This window comes from Typha angustifolia, chromosome 2 (genome assembly GCF_048772165.1).
Source record: "Typha angustifolia cultivar Huaian chromosome 2, ASM4877216v1, whole genome shotgun sequence".
Classification (NCBI taxonomy): Eukaryota; Viridiplantae; Streptophyta; class Magnoliopsida; order Poales; family Typhaceae; genus Typha; species Typha angustifolia.
Window position 1 is genome coordinate 200518 of NC_133240.1, and position 15944 is coordinate 216461.

Genomic DNA, 15944 nt, shown 5'->3' on the forward strand with positions numbered 1-15944 from the left:
GAATATATTATACTGGTATTAGAAATTATAATACTTTTTTTAGAATTGACCTTATTCTTATTTGTTTTAAATTCAGAGACCCCCTAAACTGATTTAGGAACCCTAACCTATATTCTTTTTATCTTTTCTTTTTTTTATATCTAACTAAGTTTGCTTTTTAAAAAATTAAAACTAACCAATTAAATCCGGAGCTTAACTTCAAACCAAACAAAGCTAGGTGAACGAGGCTAAGATCAAGACGGGGCCAAAATAATCATCAAGAGATGATAGTGGGACTCTTATTAAAGATGTTTAGGAACTACGTCCCAATGACTTGGCATTCTTAGCAGAGGTCTAGGAGATATGTATAGCCCTTCAACCGGCGAAGAGGAGGACTTGGAAGGTGATGATAGAGACTGACTTATTGAAAGTGGAATGAATAGTTAAAATTCTACGAGACTAGGCAGCATATATTTGGAGGAATAGAATGTTGTAGACGAGTGCATATTTGCTTAATTGGGGTCGAAAAGTGCTCATGTTTGTTGTCCTTGGATCAACTAATTGGGGGCAAATTTTTGTACTTCTCTTGAGATGAAGAGTCGTTATAGTAAGCTAGACATACTTACCCACTCGAAGTCCCTGTTCAATCTAAGAGTAACTATGTTTTTTTTTTTTTTTACGTTTAGAATATAACTATTTATTCTAGAATAATAGTTGAATATCATAATAACTTTATTCTAGAATATAAATACTATTTATCAAATTATATCAGACACTAACTCAATTACTAATTTATCATTAATATCTGTTCAACCGACTTTATTCTAGTAATTGAGTAATTGAGTAATAACTATTTATGGTAACTTCACAAAAAGTAAAACATATATTTTTTTCTATCTTTTCTTTCATTTTATATTAGATCAAAAATAATTATTATATTCTTATTTTAAAATATAATTGAATATGTGAATAGTTATTTCTAGAAAAAAGATCTTATTTTAGGAATAATAAAAAAAAATATTACTTTAGAATTGATCTTATTTCTAAAATAAAGGAAGCCAAAATTTTATTAGTATGATTTTATCTCCAATGTAATCTAAATTAATATGAGAAATTCACTTGTCCAGCAATCAAATTACCATAACCCTCATATTATAAATTTCTTACCAATACTTTTAAGATGATTGAATTATTTCATTCGATAATCATGTATTAAAGAGAGGTTTTTTAATTAAAAAAAGAAGATAAAGAGAGGATATGACAAGGAGAAAATGCATCTTAGTGTAAGTTTGGAGGATGTGAGTAAATTCAATGAAAGAAGAAGGGCAATTCTGACATTTAATTTTGGATATTTAATTTGTAATTACCCTTTTTTTATTTATATTTACTTCCGTATTGGATTCGGATCTTACTAGCTCACCACCCGTTTCCGGTCTCGCAGCAAAGGATTTATCCTTCCTTCGTCGTCATCTCCCAATTCCCATAGCCCCGAACTATTAGGGCTAGGGTTTCGAAGAAGCAGCTGCAGCAGAAGACGGGATGGAGAAGCAAGGAAATGTTTATCCGGATTGCATCAACGCCTCCAATCCCTACCACGATTGCGTCGACTACTGCTTGAAAAAGATCGCCGAAGCAAAACAAAAATTAGGTCTCTCCCCATTCTCTTTCACTTCTTTCGATTTATTTGAGGGTTATACCAGGATCCTTGGTTTTTACTGGAGAAAAAAAAAAAGAATTAATCTTTGGTGTCTGATTGCATCCTACTGTTCGTACTTCATCAAAATTGTAGCGGAGAGCGAGGAGTTATCGACGAAGGATCCACCAGAGGAGAGGACCGTGCATCCCGATTGCATCAACGCGTCCAATCCCTATCACGAGTGCAGCGAATTCTGCTTCAAAAGGATTGCGGATGCAAAGCATCAGATCCAGAAGGATATTTCAGGTTTCTTGCCGTTATTCTCTTCTTCTTTTTTTACACTTACGAATCTTGTTTTTTTTTTAGTTTTCTCTTTGTAGCCGGGAGTTCATTTTATACGTGCTTGCTAATTGCGATCACTGAGGTTGCGCAAATTCCTTTCTCTTCATGCATATAACACCTTCTTTTGTGTATTAAAAAAAGGCCGATTCGTTGGAATAGTAGATTTGTCTTATGACAGACAGATCAGCAACAACTTATTTTGCAATTTAGGCATCCAATTTGTCTCGAGTTGTTTCCTTCTATCCGTAGAGTCAAGAGATTGAGCTAAGTGATACTGATAATTTGATCAAACATGAATCAATCTTCTAGGTGCACTCATTGTTTGGTTCCTCCATTTCCTAGAGTGAGAACAGGTGCTGGAACCACAATGGACCATAAAGAGATAGTTTAACACTAGATTGTAAATGGCTTGAAATATCTCCCATTCGGAACTGATCTGTCTCAATTTTGGCCAGAAAGAAGTTGCCTTTTAGCCTACCATCTTTCTTTATTCTTCTTTGCTAGATATCATAAATAATTCAATCTTCCTGTTATGTCAATATTGTCTTCTTTGATTTTTTTGGACTTCGGTACATTTGATTTATTCTTGCTTTTCCATATCAGTCACATTGATTGTTTAGGGAATGTATTTGAGCCTTTTTTATGAATAGTTATTGTGACTAAGTAGAAAGCTTTTTGATGGAACTTATACCCGCCTCATTTTTTAGGGAGAGATTTCTTGAAACTCACCATAAATTTTCCCTTGTTGATTTTCTGTGACTCTGAAGCTGATAAGAACTTCACATAATGTTGGCACAGTTAGGGGTGTAAACGAACTGCCCAATTAGCAATTTTAAGTCTTATCAATTCAAGCCATTTTTGAGTCTAAGCAAATTTGAATTGATTTAAGCTTGAATTAAACTTGTAAGAAAACCTAATCCAATTATAAAGATATAAATATTACCAAAATATAAATTACAAGTAATAAAGACAATTATGTCAAAAAGTTACAAGCAACCAATATATATATATATATATATATATATATATATATATATATATATATATTTGAGCCTTATATTGTGAAATATATATATTCTCGATTATTTTGACAACCCTAGGCATATATTGTGAAATTTATAAAATTTTTCTTGTAAGATAGTTTTTCATCATAGTAATGCTTCCGATGATACAAATCATCTCAGGTGAGCAAAATGCCGACGGTTCTTCTTCCTTTCATGACTCTGATCTTGTTGAACTCCCTCCTGAAGAAAGACAATGTCAAGCAGAAGAAGACGATAGTGCTAATGGACAGCATGTGCAGGACGATGCTGAAGCTGGCTATCCTCATCTAAATGAAAAGCAGAAAAAGCTATTTGAGCTGAGGCTTAAATTGGTAATTTCCCCACTCTCCACATGCATTCTCACTTTGACTTAGTATACGTATGCTTTGGATATATAGTTTGCTCACTTCTATTTATGTGCAGAATGAAGCAAGAAAAGCCAATCAAATGGCTATGGTTGCAGAAAAGAAGAAGATGGAGGGTCCATCTGAATCAAGGGGCATTTCAAAACAGAAATGGCTAGAAGAACGGAAGAAGAAAATTGGTAAACTTCTTGATTCAAATGGTTTGGATATGTCAAAGGCCTATATGCTTGATACGCAAGAGTCGGCTGAAGTAAAGTATAAAAAGTGGGAAAAAGAGCCTGCACCATATGGCTGGGATGGTAAGCACAAAAAGTTTTAATTCTTCACTAATTTTAACTGCATTCACATGCAGAGCACACCAAGGTTTATTAGCTGTTAAACAGTATTGGTTCTATTGCTTCATTAGACTTTTCATTAGTGCGAAGTTTATGTTATTCTAGAACTACTGAAATTCAATGTTCTAAAAAGCGATTTATATGCTTGCATAGGTGGCCGCATATTCGTTTGTGGTATCTGTGCCACCCCGCGTATGGTAACCCGCAGTGGACACATAATGGACCAATTGGAGCCTTTGTGTGTGTCCATATAGATTAACTACAACTATTTCTAAATGTATGTAACAAGTCATTGTGAAGTGTGTCTATGTTCCATATTTCTCTTCATTGTCTTTTACTTTTTCCGATTTTCAACTTGATTTATATATATTTGTCAATTTAGGTACTATTAAATATCAGGGCATCAGCATTTGTATCCATATCTTGCATATGTGCTATGTAGCCCCTTGACTGCATGCACATTCTGGTCGCATTTTAGAACATTGCTGAAATTTTTTGAGTGCTGTCTGATTAAATATATTATCTGATGTTTCCTATCTGATAAAAATGACTAGTAATAGATCATTGCTACTCTTTTGGACATTCAACTTGCTGAGCATAATATGCTCACTGTAATGAAGTGAGGAAGAATAGAAATAGGAATTCAGGATATTTTTGGATATCTATGTTCTAGCAAGACCTCAGTGAGGGTAACATCTTAATATGATGGTGCGAGAGATGGCACTGTGGTTCTTAATCAGGTAAAGCATGCAACCATAAAGGCAAAGATACTACTTATCAACACTTAACAGCTGTTTGTTTAGTTTTTGATGATAGGAGTTGTTTTTATCTGTCTTCTTTTCTTTCCTTTTCTTTTGGATTTGCCATTTTGTACACATCTTTAGATGTGAATTGAAATGGGAGCATGTACTGGTCGGAAATCTGGTTAAATGTGAAGTAGCTAATTCCCCCTTTGTGAATCAGGTTGTAAGTAATTATAGCTAAGGAATTAGATATCTATCATCGAATTACTTAAATGTTTTTCCTTTTGCCAGTCGTGATTAGTTTGTTCTGCTACATGATTTTGAATGATGGCAGGTGCAGAATCTTTCCCAATGAGCCTAATGATCTTTTAGATTTGGTTCACAGCAAGCCAGGGAAACTCAACCTGACTTGAGATAATTTTAACTGGCTGTTTTTTTACCAGGGTTAGCAGAAATTTTTGTCTAGTTGCATTCTCTTCTCCTGGATAATTTAGTCAGGAGTTGGTCAACCTGATGAAAAGTTGGATCAGATTAAAAGAAGAAACTATGCTTCAAAGAGGGCTTTGGTTAAGTGTTGGTGAACTTAAAATTGGAACGGAACTTTGAATAGACAAGAATAAATATACTGCATTGTATGGCATTTCCTTTTTTATTTTGTGCCGTGTTTGAAATCACACCTTGCCTAAGTTGTTCTTTTTGGTCTAGTAAGCTGGACTTTGTATTTTCTGGTTGAAGCATTTACTCTGATATTCAATCTATATTTAGGGATGTACTATGCAATTGTCTAGATTAATCTCTTTCATATGTTTTGTTTTGCACTACAGTTATATCTGACAACTTTGTTTTTCTCTTTGACAGTTTTCAATCAGAAAACACTTTATAATGCCTATAAAAAGCGAACTAAGAACATGGAGATTGACATGGAGGCATATAATAAAGCAAAGGAAGCTGATCCGGAGTTCTACCGTGATGCTTCTAGCCTTCAGTATGGGAAGGTACACATCTTCATACAGTTAAAACTTGATCAACTTTTTGTTGAATCTTTAGAAATATAGGATGGAAATTTACAATACCATCTGTTGCTATGCAGGTATCAAAGGTCCCTGAAGAAAATATTGACAGAATGGTAAAGGAGCTTAAAGATAGGGAAGCAAATCGGAAATCGTTTAGCAGGAGGCGCAAGTTCCACGAGGAGAAGGACATCGATTCTATCAATGACAGGAATGAGCACTTCAACAAGAAGATTGAGAGGGCCTTTGGCAAGTACACTCTGGAGATCAAGAACAATTTGGAAAGAGGAACTGCTTTACCTGATTAGTTCAGTACTCTGCAACTTTTGTGCTACTTGCTTTGTCTTACACCCTGTTGTTCTTGCCAAGATGTTCAACAGGCGTCTGTTATCAGATTATCTCATGTAGGTTTATTTCCATGTATAGCACCTGTGTAGCCTATAACCATGGAGTTGTCTACCTCATTTCCCAATGAATCATACTATGTTGTTGCAACTCCTTTTTATCATTTCCATAGCTGCTGTTGTGTTCAAGCTATGATGTTGGTTGAGTTTTTATACTCGATTATAGGAAAGAGTATCTCTTCGTTTGAAGCCGTGACCTATTCTTTCCTCTTGGAAAAACGTGCAACATAACCTGTGGAGTGCAATTAATAAAAGAAACAAAGGAAGCACTTATACTCTACGTGTCTCTAATCTTACATACATTGAAAATAAATTTAAATAATAAAGGTATAATAAATATATTAAATATGTGTGATCATATTTTAAAATTTAATTAATAATATCTTCTATAATATTTTATGGGTGATTTGCATGAAAAAGTTTTAGTTTTTTAATCGGCAAAAATATGCTCCCCTATTATTGAGTTGTAAATTTATTCATTTTTTTACTGATTTAGATTAATTTACTTTTTTTTTCTAATATAGCTCAACTATTTTATCCTGATGCACATATTATTAAAAACTAAAGCATACATTTGTATAAGCGATGTGTATAAATTATATAGGTAATGCGTAACATTTATTTTTTAAATCTCGATACGCACATTGTTAAAAATTATAGCATATATTTTGTACATACGATGCGTATATATTATATAGGTGATGCGTGGTGTTTTTTTTTTTTAAATCTTAATACATATATTATTAAAAATTTAGAGCTTATATTTTACATAAATGATGTATATAAATTATATATGTGATACACGACGTTAATTTTATGACACAGCAGTTTTTTTAAGATTTGTTAGGACTAAATCAATAAAAAAGACTTGAAATTATAATTTGATAATATTTGAGCCTATTTTGTACTATTAGAAAACTAAATGATTTTTTTTTGTTGAAAATTGACCTATATTTAGATACATTAATTTTTTTTAATTATTAATTAATCTAATATTATGATTAAAAAATATTGAGAGGGGTAAGTATGGCAATAAGGAGCTTTAGAGGGGGGTATAAACGTCAAAAGAGAAACTCCTAAATCGCATTTATTCTAGCCTAACACGGAACGATCGTCCCACGGCAGACGACAAGAGCTCTCCTCCTGCGCCAGAAGCTAGCTATAGATTAGGGTTTCGCGTGTCGCTCGATTTGCCAGCCTCAATCATCCTGCCTAAATCCCTTCTAATACCCTCGCCTTCTATTCGCTTCCTTTGAGCTCCATTCCTACTCGATTTCCTCTTCTCCCTTTACCCTTCACCCCTCCGTCGCGATTTCTAGGGTTTCTTTCTTTCATTCTCAGATCAATTTGCGCCTTCCACTATGTACCTCTCTCCTTCTCCTATGCTCGCTTCTGTCGTTGGTAACCTCCGCGTCTTCGGCCCTGGATTGAATCCCTTCGCTCCCTTCGGCATGGGCAACTACACGGCCTCCCGCTAATTTGATTTCTCTGGGGTTCTTTTTTTTTTCCTTTGTTTTGGCGGAAGTTTGAGGTACTATGTAAAGATTACATCTTTTTCTTTACAGTTCGTGTGATCCTTTCTTTTGGCCGGTTTTCTATTTGGGATTTGTTGTTTTCGTGATCTTTATTCTTGATCTGGTGAGATATGCCGGAAGACCAGGAGGGTCAGCCGCAGCGCTATGTTCTTAACAGGCGATCGTTCAGGCGCCGGTCCAGCGATAGGGACGACAGAGGCTGGACCCTGCTTCACATTGGTGCTCGCAAGGGAGACCTCAAGGAGGTTGGTGTTCCTGCCTCTTGAAGTTCTAAAATTGTCTGCTTGATAGTGCTCTTTTAATTGGCTATTCAGTTTGATTCATGCATGCCATACTGCAACATGATGACCTCAAGGGTATCCCTGATGTTACAAGCATGTTTTGAGCGTAATTTCCGTAAGGCGAAAGATATAGGTTTTATGGAGAGCTTACATCGTAAATAGCTAATTCTTTGCGTATTAGTTAATGAGGAAATATATTATGATAGTTGGTCTTAAATGTGGAAAGAGGAGTGTTATGTTAGGTAGCTTGGCATGCTCTTAGACACCTGCCGAGACAATAGGCGCTATGCAGTTCCCTGTCCTCCTGTCTACTGCTAAGTTTAGTATATCATAGTTTCTGACAAGATTATATATCCAACGCATTCCATTGAGGATATTATGAGGTTCAAAGTGTTTATGTTCCAAAGTGTAAAAACTTTTAACCCCTATATGGCTTTATCAGTTTGCCCAGCATATTTCGGATATCAGAGGAACCATAAGAGAGACATGAAAATCACTGCTTGATTGATATCGATTTGTATTTGAATGATGGATTGATGGTACCTTGTAACAAGTAGTTGAGGTGCATCTGTTTGTACTGTTCACTCATGTAGTTTTGACCAAATGACCTTATTAGTTATAAGATGTCTATGAAAATGGATACTGTTAAATCTACTGAGTGATCAACGGATTTGTTGTTCTGCTCTGTGATTTATTTTAGCTTGGGAATCTAATGTAGCTGGGTTTTGCTGGTATAGCTGTTGTCAACAACTATCTCATTCAAGATATCTTTTGGTGCAAAAGATGAGGAAAATATCATACCATGATTGATTGGAAAGAATCAAAAGATATAAGTGTGCCTGTTGTCAAATTATTTTACTTAAAAGAATAATTATTAAGACCTAATAAGCCTTCAAGTTGCTATATAGTGATCAAAACATGTACGCATTATATGGTATTATGATTTGTTCAATAATTATCTTGCGAACACATTTTTTTTGTTATTTATAGAAAATATGCATGGCTAGTGTACATTTTTTATCGTTTTCTTTTTTTTTCCCCTGTTCTTATATGTCAGTTTGTATTATCCAGAATAGGAAAAGCTTCACCTGGCTCTCATTCTGCTATATATATGTGTGCCCATAGTGGTTTTATTTTAGTATTTACTCGATGATGGATTTATCTTTTCAGGTGAAGAGACTTTTGGATGAAGGCATGGATGTTAATATGCCTGCCTGGGGACCAAAATCACATGGTGTTACCCCGCTCCATCTGGCTGCACAAGGTGGGCACCTCAAAATTATGGATGAACTTCTTGAGCGTGGTGCGAACATTGACGCTAGAACAAAAGGAGCATGTGGCTGTAAGTACTGCTTTCTAAAGTAGTTTGGGCATTTACAATTGCCTTTTCCTGTGAAATGTTTCTTTTTAACCTTCAAAGATAATCAACTCATCGGTACATTCTGATAATCCAGGGACTCCTCTCCACACTGCAGCTAAGGAAAGAAACAGGGAAGCTATCAAGTTCCTTGTTGAGAATGGTGCATTCTTGCCTCCTGACATAAATGACAGTAGGTTCAATCCACCTCTCCATTACTGTGCAGGCCTGGAGTGGGCATATGAGATTAAGCACCTACTACAAGAAAGTCAATCTACTGGTGAAACTTCCTGCAGCTCTGAGAGCTAAGTGAGGATCAATGAGAGTTTCTGAAGGCATCCCTCTTACTGGTGTGAATGGCATCTGAGAAGACTGATGTATTATTGTACCTACGAATACTACACATCTTAAAACTCTGTGAAGCTATGCTACTTGTTCCTAACTTTTGAATGGATATTATGCACGAGTGTTCTATGACAGATTATACTTCCGCAATTTTGATAGAGCAACTCCTTAATTTGTTATTTCTGTACATTTGAAGTACCTCTTTACTTTTGAAGTATTAAACATTGAGTGTTTAAGTGAAGGTATTATTTGAATGTGTAAATTTGTTTGCACCTTAAGCTGCTATTGTGGGTGAGCAATAGGTTTGCTTCATCCCTGTTTCTTTCCATCCTTCTCTTTAAGTCATATGGGGCCCATGTTTAGTATCATAAAATTCTTGTATCATTATTGTAGCTTAAATTTGTCTGCCTGTTTTGGTTGGAATTACCATGTAGGAAGCACTTAACGAATGCATGGGAAATGGGTTCTACTGGTAAGTTCTTTCTGGGTTTCGAAAAGGTTTTACCTATCATAGTTATGGCGATTCATTATGATTTATCCAAGGGGGAAAGAATTAGATCACATAAAAGAGATTTTATTGACGGCAATGTATGGCTTGGGTTCTTTTCTTTATTAGATGAGATCTGTGACTCTCTTCGCAGTCTTTATGACAAAAAGGGTCCCATGTTCTTGTTATCTAAAAAATGTGAATGTCATAGTATTGACATGCAGATCTCATAGGATTGCTGATCAACTTACATCTTCGGGCAGAGTATGACAGATGTTTCAAGCCATTATTAGATTCAATATCTCGTATAAGAAAAAAAATACAAATTTAAGCCTTTCGAGGAATTGAGACCATTTTTTTTTATTACTATTAGTCGTGAAAACTTAGGCTGAGACTGTAACAGCTGATCAGGTTTGGATTCAAATGGACTCTTAAGCTCCTCATCAACATGCTGCGTGAAAATACAAAGCCCCCATAGTCCATAGATGATAAAGACTATCACCGAAGACATCACTCTTCTACTAAAAAAATACTAGGCATATAAAATTACTCATGTTTTTTTGCAAGGCCACCTAGGTGGGCACTTTTCCAACTAAGCTTTTACAATTCTGTGCCTCAGATCTTAATAGGACTTTTTGTAATCGTGGAAGCTAATCAATAAAAGTTCTGTTCTCTAAAAATAAAAATAAAAACTTAGGCTGAGAGAAGCACCACGGTTGCTATAAATTGTGATAAGAAAGACTGCATCCAAGCGGCAGGCATCAGGGTAAGAAGACGGCATCTGGAGGAAGAAAACCAAATGCATCAGGGTAGAGCAAAGAAGACTCCATCCAAAAATGATGCTCTAATTATCTTGTTAATTAAGTAGACAACAGCCTCTTGCCACTTAACCAATCATAAGTGTGCTTTATATCCTTTTAGCAAGCAAATAATTTGGTTTAAATGAAGGGATAGTAGTGTGAATTGATGATGAATGAACTCATTCGAATTTGTGGGTATGGTCGCAGTAAGTACAAATAGATATCTTCGCCAACAAAGAGGAAAATTTTACACAGCAGAGAGAGACAGAGAAGTGGAAGAGTGGAGATTCTCGCAACTATTAAGTGTTACATAGCAAAGTTACAGCACAGAAATCATTTAAAGAGAAAAAAAAAACTAGCAATTATGATCCAGCAAAACTAGTCAATAGCTGAGACAGTGTAACACTTATTGAAGAAAAGACTTGGATACAAAGATAGATATCCTTACACCGCAGTGAGCACCAGCTGAATGATGCATCTCCTGATGAAAGACTCAACATCCTGCAATCGGGGTTTCATGCAGAATCAGTAGGATGAAACAAGATTCTCTCAAATGAAACATGTTTTGAACATAAATCAACTTCACGAGCAGTGTCCAACATAGACGCAGGAAAGTATTAAAATTACTTCAGTCCATAGTCTCAAAGTATGTCAATATATTACACACACTTACCCTTCTTTTTTTCTGTCAGAACAAACTGCAAAGCATTTTTGGAACTCATCCTTTTACACCAATTAACATCAAGTAAAAAAGAGCTCTGTTAAAACTCAAATTCACTAATGTAACAACTCAACTAGCTATAACCAATCTAAACAATCCACAACAAAGTGCACGTGGGTATGCACTCTGAGATGATACAAAGTTGTTCTGTTGTGTCAAGGATATGAATAAACATATAAAAATAATAAAAAATCATAGTAAATTAGCATGTGGAGGATATGATTATTTGCCTCTTGTTGCATATAATTTGGCTTCTAGATAGGTCAAAAAGGTTACATCCTCTAAATAAAATCACAAGTCATATCAATCGAACTCCCAAGTTGTGCAATATGATCCTTCAATGGAAATGAGTATCAATTAAACCATCTCTCGGTGCTAACTTTTTTAAGAGCATATGCATTTTTCTAAGAACATCTCTTACAAAGTTACCTGACATGGGATCCACAAGATATTTTAAAAAAATCAGCAGAAATAAGTATCTGCTAAATACATGCAGCAGATAGCCTTGATAGTTACCTTTATGTAACTTACTGTTCTTTTTGGCATGCCACTTCTCTATAGTGTTGAACCAATTCCATTGGAAACATAGAGCAACGAAGCGCATTAAACCAGCACCAAACACCTCAACAAATGCCATGAGGTAGGATCTCTGAGGAGACAGTCCACAAGTTGCTATAGACAACATGGTTCCCTCAAAGTTACAAGGTATAAAAAAGGCTCCATGTTTGATTCCATTAAGAGCAATTTTAGCAACATCGTCAGCCTTCATTCCACCAGAAGATTCTGCTATTAAATTGGTAAGCTCAGGTCTTTTCTTCTTCTCTGCATTAATAAGTACGAAACTATCATGAATCTCCATGAATTATGTAAAGATCTTGCAGCTCTTGCTTGGAATAATGTCTGTAGAAGCATCAATTTAGAGAAACTAAAAACCTTGTCTGTTTCTAAATGTGACTTCAAGCACACCATGCTGCTGACTACCTCTTACTATGTAAAACATAAGCCAGAAATACAATTCAGAGTAAGAAGGTAACTAAGCCTTTAAGCAAAGCCAACAGCTATTTCTTTGCTTCTGGATTAATTTGGAAAATCTTACACTTTTTTTTTTAAAATTTCCATAGAGTGCCAAGTCCAAGTAGCTAGACTTTTATTACATCAACCTTCCAACTTTTTAACCCATTTCTTGTTTTTCAGCTCTAAAACAACTTGTCACTACCTGATGTCAAATGTTATAAACTTGACAAACAAAGTCAGAGCAGCACTTTCTTTTCTTTCTCCTCCTTTTCTCCACTCATATTCTTATTTTCACTTTGATTAAGCACAATGAGAGTTAACCAAAATTTGATGCATCATAACAATATCCAACGATATGTCGACATCCCCTTTATTGCTGACAAAGTAACAATTATTCCACAGTTATGAGCTTATGCGGCTACCAAAGAGTTCTTGATCACAACAATGGTTAGTTTTGCAAAGCTGAGAATGCTTCAACCATAATTTCAAATAAAAGCAAGATGTAAATGATTTTTACTAAAATCTCATTATCAATGAAAACCATAGAAGCAAAAGGAACAGTTTCAGACCTTCAGCAAAACCTGGTGTTTCTGTATCAGAAGGAAATATCAAAGACAAATGAATATTGTCGGCGATCACTTCATGCTGCAAGGCCTCTGCCAGACCACGCAGTGCAAATTTGCTAGCTGAGTAAGCTGTGTAACCATAGACACCTACCTACAATATAAAAGACATTGTTGCAAATCAGGGTCCCTGTAATATGTAGCAAATCACACAACATAGTGTGCTTTTTATACTTGGAATGATATGTTAACAGAAGCCATTAATATTCTTAAGGTCACAAACACCATAACCATTAATATTCTTAAGGTCACAAACACCATAACAGAATTTATGGCATCAACGCACATATTTTGAAGAAAACCAACTTTCGAAATCTAAGAGATTGAAACTTTTTATCTACCTAGAACTGCATCACATCTGATCGTATAAGAGGAAAACCCCCAAACCACATGTATTCACAATACGAAACAGAAATGTAAAAGATTTGAACATTTTTACCGACCTACACTCCCAAAGACCTTCCACGAAGTGATGGAATATAGCAGAGCACATCAGTTCAAAACCCGACTTTGAAATTGCAAAAGATTGGAATTTTTTCACAGATTCGAAAGGAAAATTACCAAATGCTTGGTAGTAGTGAAACCAATAAACTGCACAAACCAACTACTCTGAAACGTAAAGATCCAAACTTTCCATCTAACCCGTATTCCCAATCACAATTTAAAAGATAATCTATATCCACATTCAGATCGGCAGATTCTTCAACGCCGAGGTTTAAGAAAAGAAAAAATAAAGAGCGTATATTTGCTATACCTGGCCGCCCTGGGAAGACATTATTGCGATCGAGGCGGGCATTCCGGTCTCCCTCGTCCTCCTCTTCATGGCCGGGAGCGCAGCCTTGATGAGGTGGAAGGTCCCCATGAGGTTAACATCCACCATAAACTTTATCTCCTCCAAGTCCTGGGTTTCCAGCTCCTGGGGCACGAACACCCCCTGGTTGCAAATGAGGACGTCCACGGGTCCGGCGCTGGCGAGGGCATCGGCGACGGCGGCGGGGTCCCTGACGTCCGCGGAGAGGGCAACGGCCTCGACACCGGTAGCGAGGCGGATGGCGTCTACGGCGCCTGCGAGTCGCCCTGCGTCGCGGGCGAGGATGGAGACGCGTGCGCCGTCGGCGGCGGCGGCAGTTGCGAGGGCGAGGCCGATGCCGCTCGAACCTCCCGTGACGAGCACGTGACGGCCCTTGAGGGGGATACGGACGGGGCGCGGGCGGACGAGGAAGGCGAGGAGGAGGAGGAGGACAACGGGAGGAATAGCGAGGAATAAGAGGAAGAATAACTGGGAAGCCATGGAGAATAGATGCAGATCTATTCGGTATAAAAAAAGGCTATATGGAGAATAGGAGATGCTCATTATAAACCATAAACCTCTTGGGTCGGATAAAAAAAGGACGACAGAGAGAGAGAGAGAGAGGGAATGACGCAAGCCAGCCCAATTGAAATAAGCACGAATTTCAAAGTCCGCCGCCAAGTTCGGACGATTCAACTGCGCGTTTGTTGCGAGTACTAAGGCTAGATGGCAATTTTATTGCAAAATTACAATTTAAACCAGTCTGGTTCACCTTCCAATTCACTACTAGGGGTGTAAACTGGCTCGGACTAGGCTTGAAATTAATTTTGAGTCCTATTTTGTTGTTTAGGCTTGGTTCGGACAGCTTCCATTTCTTAGACACATGGCACCTATCAAGCATAGAGGGGTTGGCCTTGCCCCAACTCCCATCAGTTGTGGTGGATCTTCCACCACCCTCAAGGCAGTGATCGACTTTGCCCTCACCCACATTACCCCTGGCTAGTCCTGTTGGAGCCGCCGCACCATCCTCTTCAGTCGTCGCATGCGGAAGCTCCTCCTCATTGCAGACAGATCCACCGACTATGGCCCTCGAGATCTAGGCAGCCGCCAATGCCACCAATGGTGAGGTCGGGGAAGGGGGAAGAAGGGAATGTGGAAGAAGTTTGCGATAGTGAGCAACAATTAAAGTTAGGAAAATTAAATTATATTAATATCTTTTTTTGTTTGTTCTAATTTAATTAAAAAGTCAAATGAAATTAAAGTTCTTTAGGAAAGCATCCAGGTCACTTTAGAGTTAACTAAAATTTCTTAAAAATTTAGGGGAGACAGTGTAATAGTAAGAGTAGAATACACAATAATTGTAATTAACCCTAAACGTAATTGTAAGAGTAGAATACACAACAATAATTATTCCATCTTTTTTTCTCATGTTTCCTTTTGTAAAGGAAAGTTTATTCGCCAGTAATACATTAATAAGATTCAAAGACAAGAGGCTGAGTTGTACAACTATGATAGGGTTTTCACTTTTCAGATATCTCTCTTTCTCGAGAGTAAAGATAAAATATAATAAATATTGACAGGCCAGGCCACTTGCAGGTGGTTCAACTCTTCCATAAGCATTTAACTTATGGGGTTCTCCCACCCACTAAGTAGGCTTGCATATTAATGGAGTCTAAAGATGCATCTCCTTGGGTTACAAAATTAAAGCCAAGATGCATTAAACATACAAGCAGCTAAAACAGCGAGTTAGTGCAGGAGCAACTACAGGCAGCAGACCTTTCAAAGAGTTTCAACATATACATAAAACAGACAAGTAACAGCTAAATGCAAATATCCTACAGCATACAAATTTTACCTTTCTATCATAATTACCTGAGACAATTTTGTGAAATGGACTTATTACATTCTCTCTCTGTGAAAAGAAAGGACTATTTGCTGCTCAAACCATCCAATTTTTGAGCTCTTACTGCTTGTTCTCAAGCTTTGCCATTACCAGAAGAGTTCTTTGTCCTAGACCATTCTGCTGAGTCCCTTCGGCGCAAGTACATTCTCTCGTCTTCTCTGTGGCACAGGCTAAAACCCTTCTATATCTCTGGTAATCATTCAACAATCTGCCTATTTACAACAAAAGAAA

General features: G+C 36.8%; 3 protein-coding genes across 7 annotated transcripts; 2 read left to right on the forward strand and 1 right to left on the reverse strand.

Moving 5' to 3' along the window:
* Positions 1-1449: 1449 nt before the first annotated feature.
* Positions 1450-5948, forward strand: LOC140775809 (uncharacterized). 2 transcript variants are annotated; one of them, XM_073119262.1, is made up of 6 exons: positions 1450-1627; positions 1769-1921; positions 3226-3332; positions 3424-3664; positions 5302-5438; positions 5534-5948. In XM_073119262.1, the coding sequence occupies exons 1-6, from the start codon at positions 1519-1521 to the stop codon at positions 5759-5761; spliced, it is 975 nt and encodes a 324-aa protein (XP_072975363.1). In that variant the 5' UTR covers positions 1450-1518; the 3' UTR covers positions 5762-5948. The 2 variants fall into 2 exon arrangements, with proteins under 2 accessions (XP_072975363.1, XP_072975355.1); XM_073119254.1 differs by having other exon boundaries at positions 1453-1627; positions 3142-3332.
* Positions 5949-6966: 1018 nt separating this feature from the next.
* On the forward strand, positions 6967-9507 carry LOC140777054 (phytochrome-interacting ankyrin-repeat protein 1-like). Its single transcript, XM_073120957.1, has 3 exons — positions 6967-7637; positions 8844-9015; positions 9128-9507. Exons 1-3 carry the CDS (start codon positions 7503-7505, stop codon positions 9337-9339), a joined length of 519 nt encoding a protein of 172 aa, XP_072977058.1. The 5' UTR covers positions 6967-7502; the 3' UTR covers positions 9340-9507.
* Positions 9508-10380: 873 nt separating this feature from the next.
* On the reverse strand, positions 10381-14401 carry LOC140775733 (3-dehydrosphinganine reductase TSC10B-like). Of its 4 annotated transcripts, none has more exons than XM_073119158.1 (5): positions 13775-14401; positions 12967-13114; positions 11915-12205; positions 11111-11163; positions 10381-10643 (listed from the first exon to the last, which is right to left on the reverse strand). In XM_073119158.1, exons 1-4 carry the CDS (start codon positions 14372-14374, stop codon positions 11156-11158), a joined length of 1047 nt encoding a protein of 348 aa, XP_072975259.1. In that variant the 5' UTR covers positions 14375-14401; the 3' UTR covers positions 10381-10643; positions 11111-11155. The 4 variants fall into 4 exon arrangements, with proteins under 4 accessions (XP_072975259.1, XP_072975244.1, XP_072975252.1 ...); XM_073119143.1 differs by having other exon boundaries at positions 11900-12205; positions 13775-14400; XM_073119151.1 differs by lacking the exon at positions 10381-10643 and having other exon boundaries at positions 10926-11163.
* Between the last annotated feature and the right edge of the window lie 1543 nt (positions 14402-15944).

What these genes read in the sequence shown, in the direction of transcription:
- LOC140775809 (XM_073119254.1), top strand. Translation starts at nt 1,519, where the DNA reads ATGGAGAAGCAAGGAAATGTTTATCCGGATTGCATCAACGCCTCCAAT. An exon ending in CGAAGCAAAACAAAAATTAG is followed by an intron (nt 1,628 to 1,768) that starts GTCTCTCCCCAT and finishes TCAAAATTGTAG; the next exon opens with CGGAGAGCGAGGAGTTATCG. An exon ending in TTGAGCTGAGGCTTAAATTG is followed by an intron (nt 3,333 to 3,423) that starts GTAATTTCCCCA and finishes ATTTATGTGCAG; the next exon opens with AATGAAGCAAGAAAAGCCAA.
- LOC140777054 (XM_073120957.1), top strand. Translation starts at nt 7,503, where the DNA reads ATGCCGGAAGACCAGGAGGGTCAGCCGCAGCGCTATGTTCTTAACAGG. An exon ending in GCAAGGGAGACCTCAAGGAG is followed by an intron (nt 7,638 to 8,843) that starts GTTGGTGTTCCT and finishes TTATCTTTTCAG; the next exon opens with GTGAAGAGACTTTTGGATGA. An exon ending in AACAAAAGGAGCATGTGGCT is followed by an intron (nt 9,016 to 9,127) that starts GTAAGTACTGCT and finishes CTGATAATCCAG; the next exon opens with GGACTCCTCTCCACACTGCA.
- LOC140775733 (XM_073119143.1), bottom strand. Translation starts at nt 14,374, where the DNA reads ATGAGCATCTCCTATTCTCCATATAGCCTTTTTTTATACCGAATAGAT. An exon ending in TGTCTTCCCAGGGCGGCCAG is followed by an intron (nt 13,115 to 13,774) that starts GTATAGCAAATA and finishes TTTATATTGTAG; the next exon opens with GTAGGTGTCTATGGTTACAC. An exon ending in AACACCAGGTTTTGCTGAAG is followed by an intron (nt 12,206 to 12,966) that starts GTCTGAAACTGT and finishes TTATTAATGCAG; the next exon opens with AGAAGAAGAAAAGACCTGAG.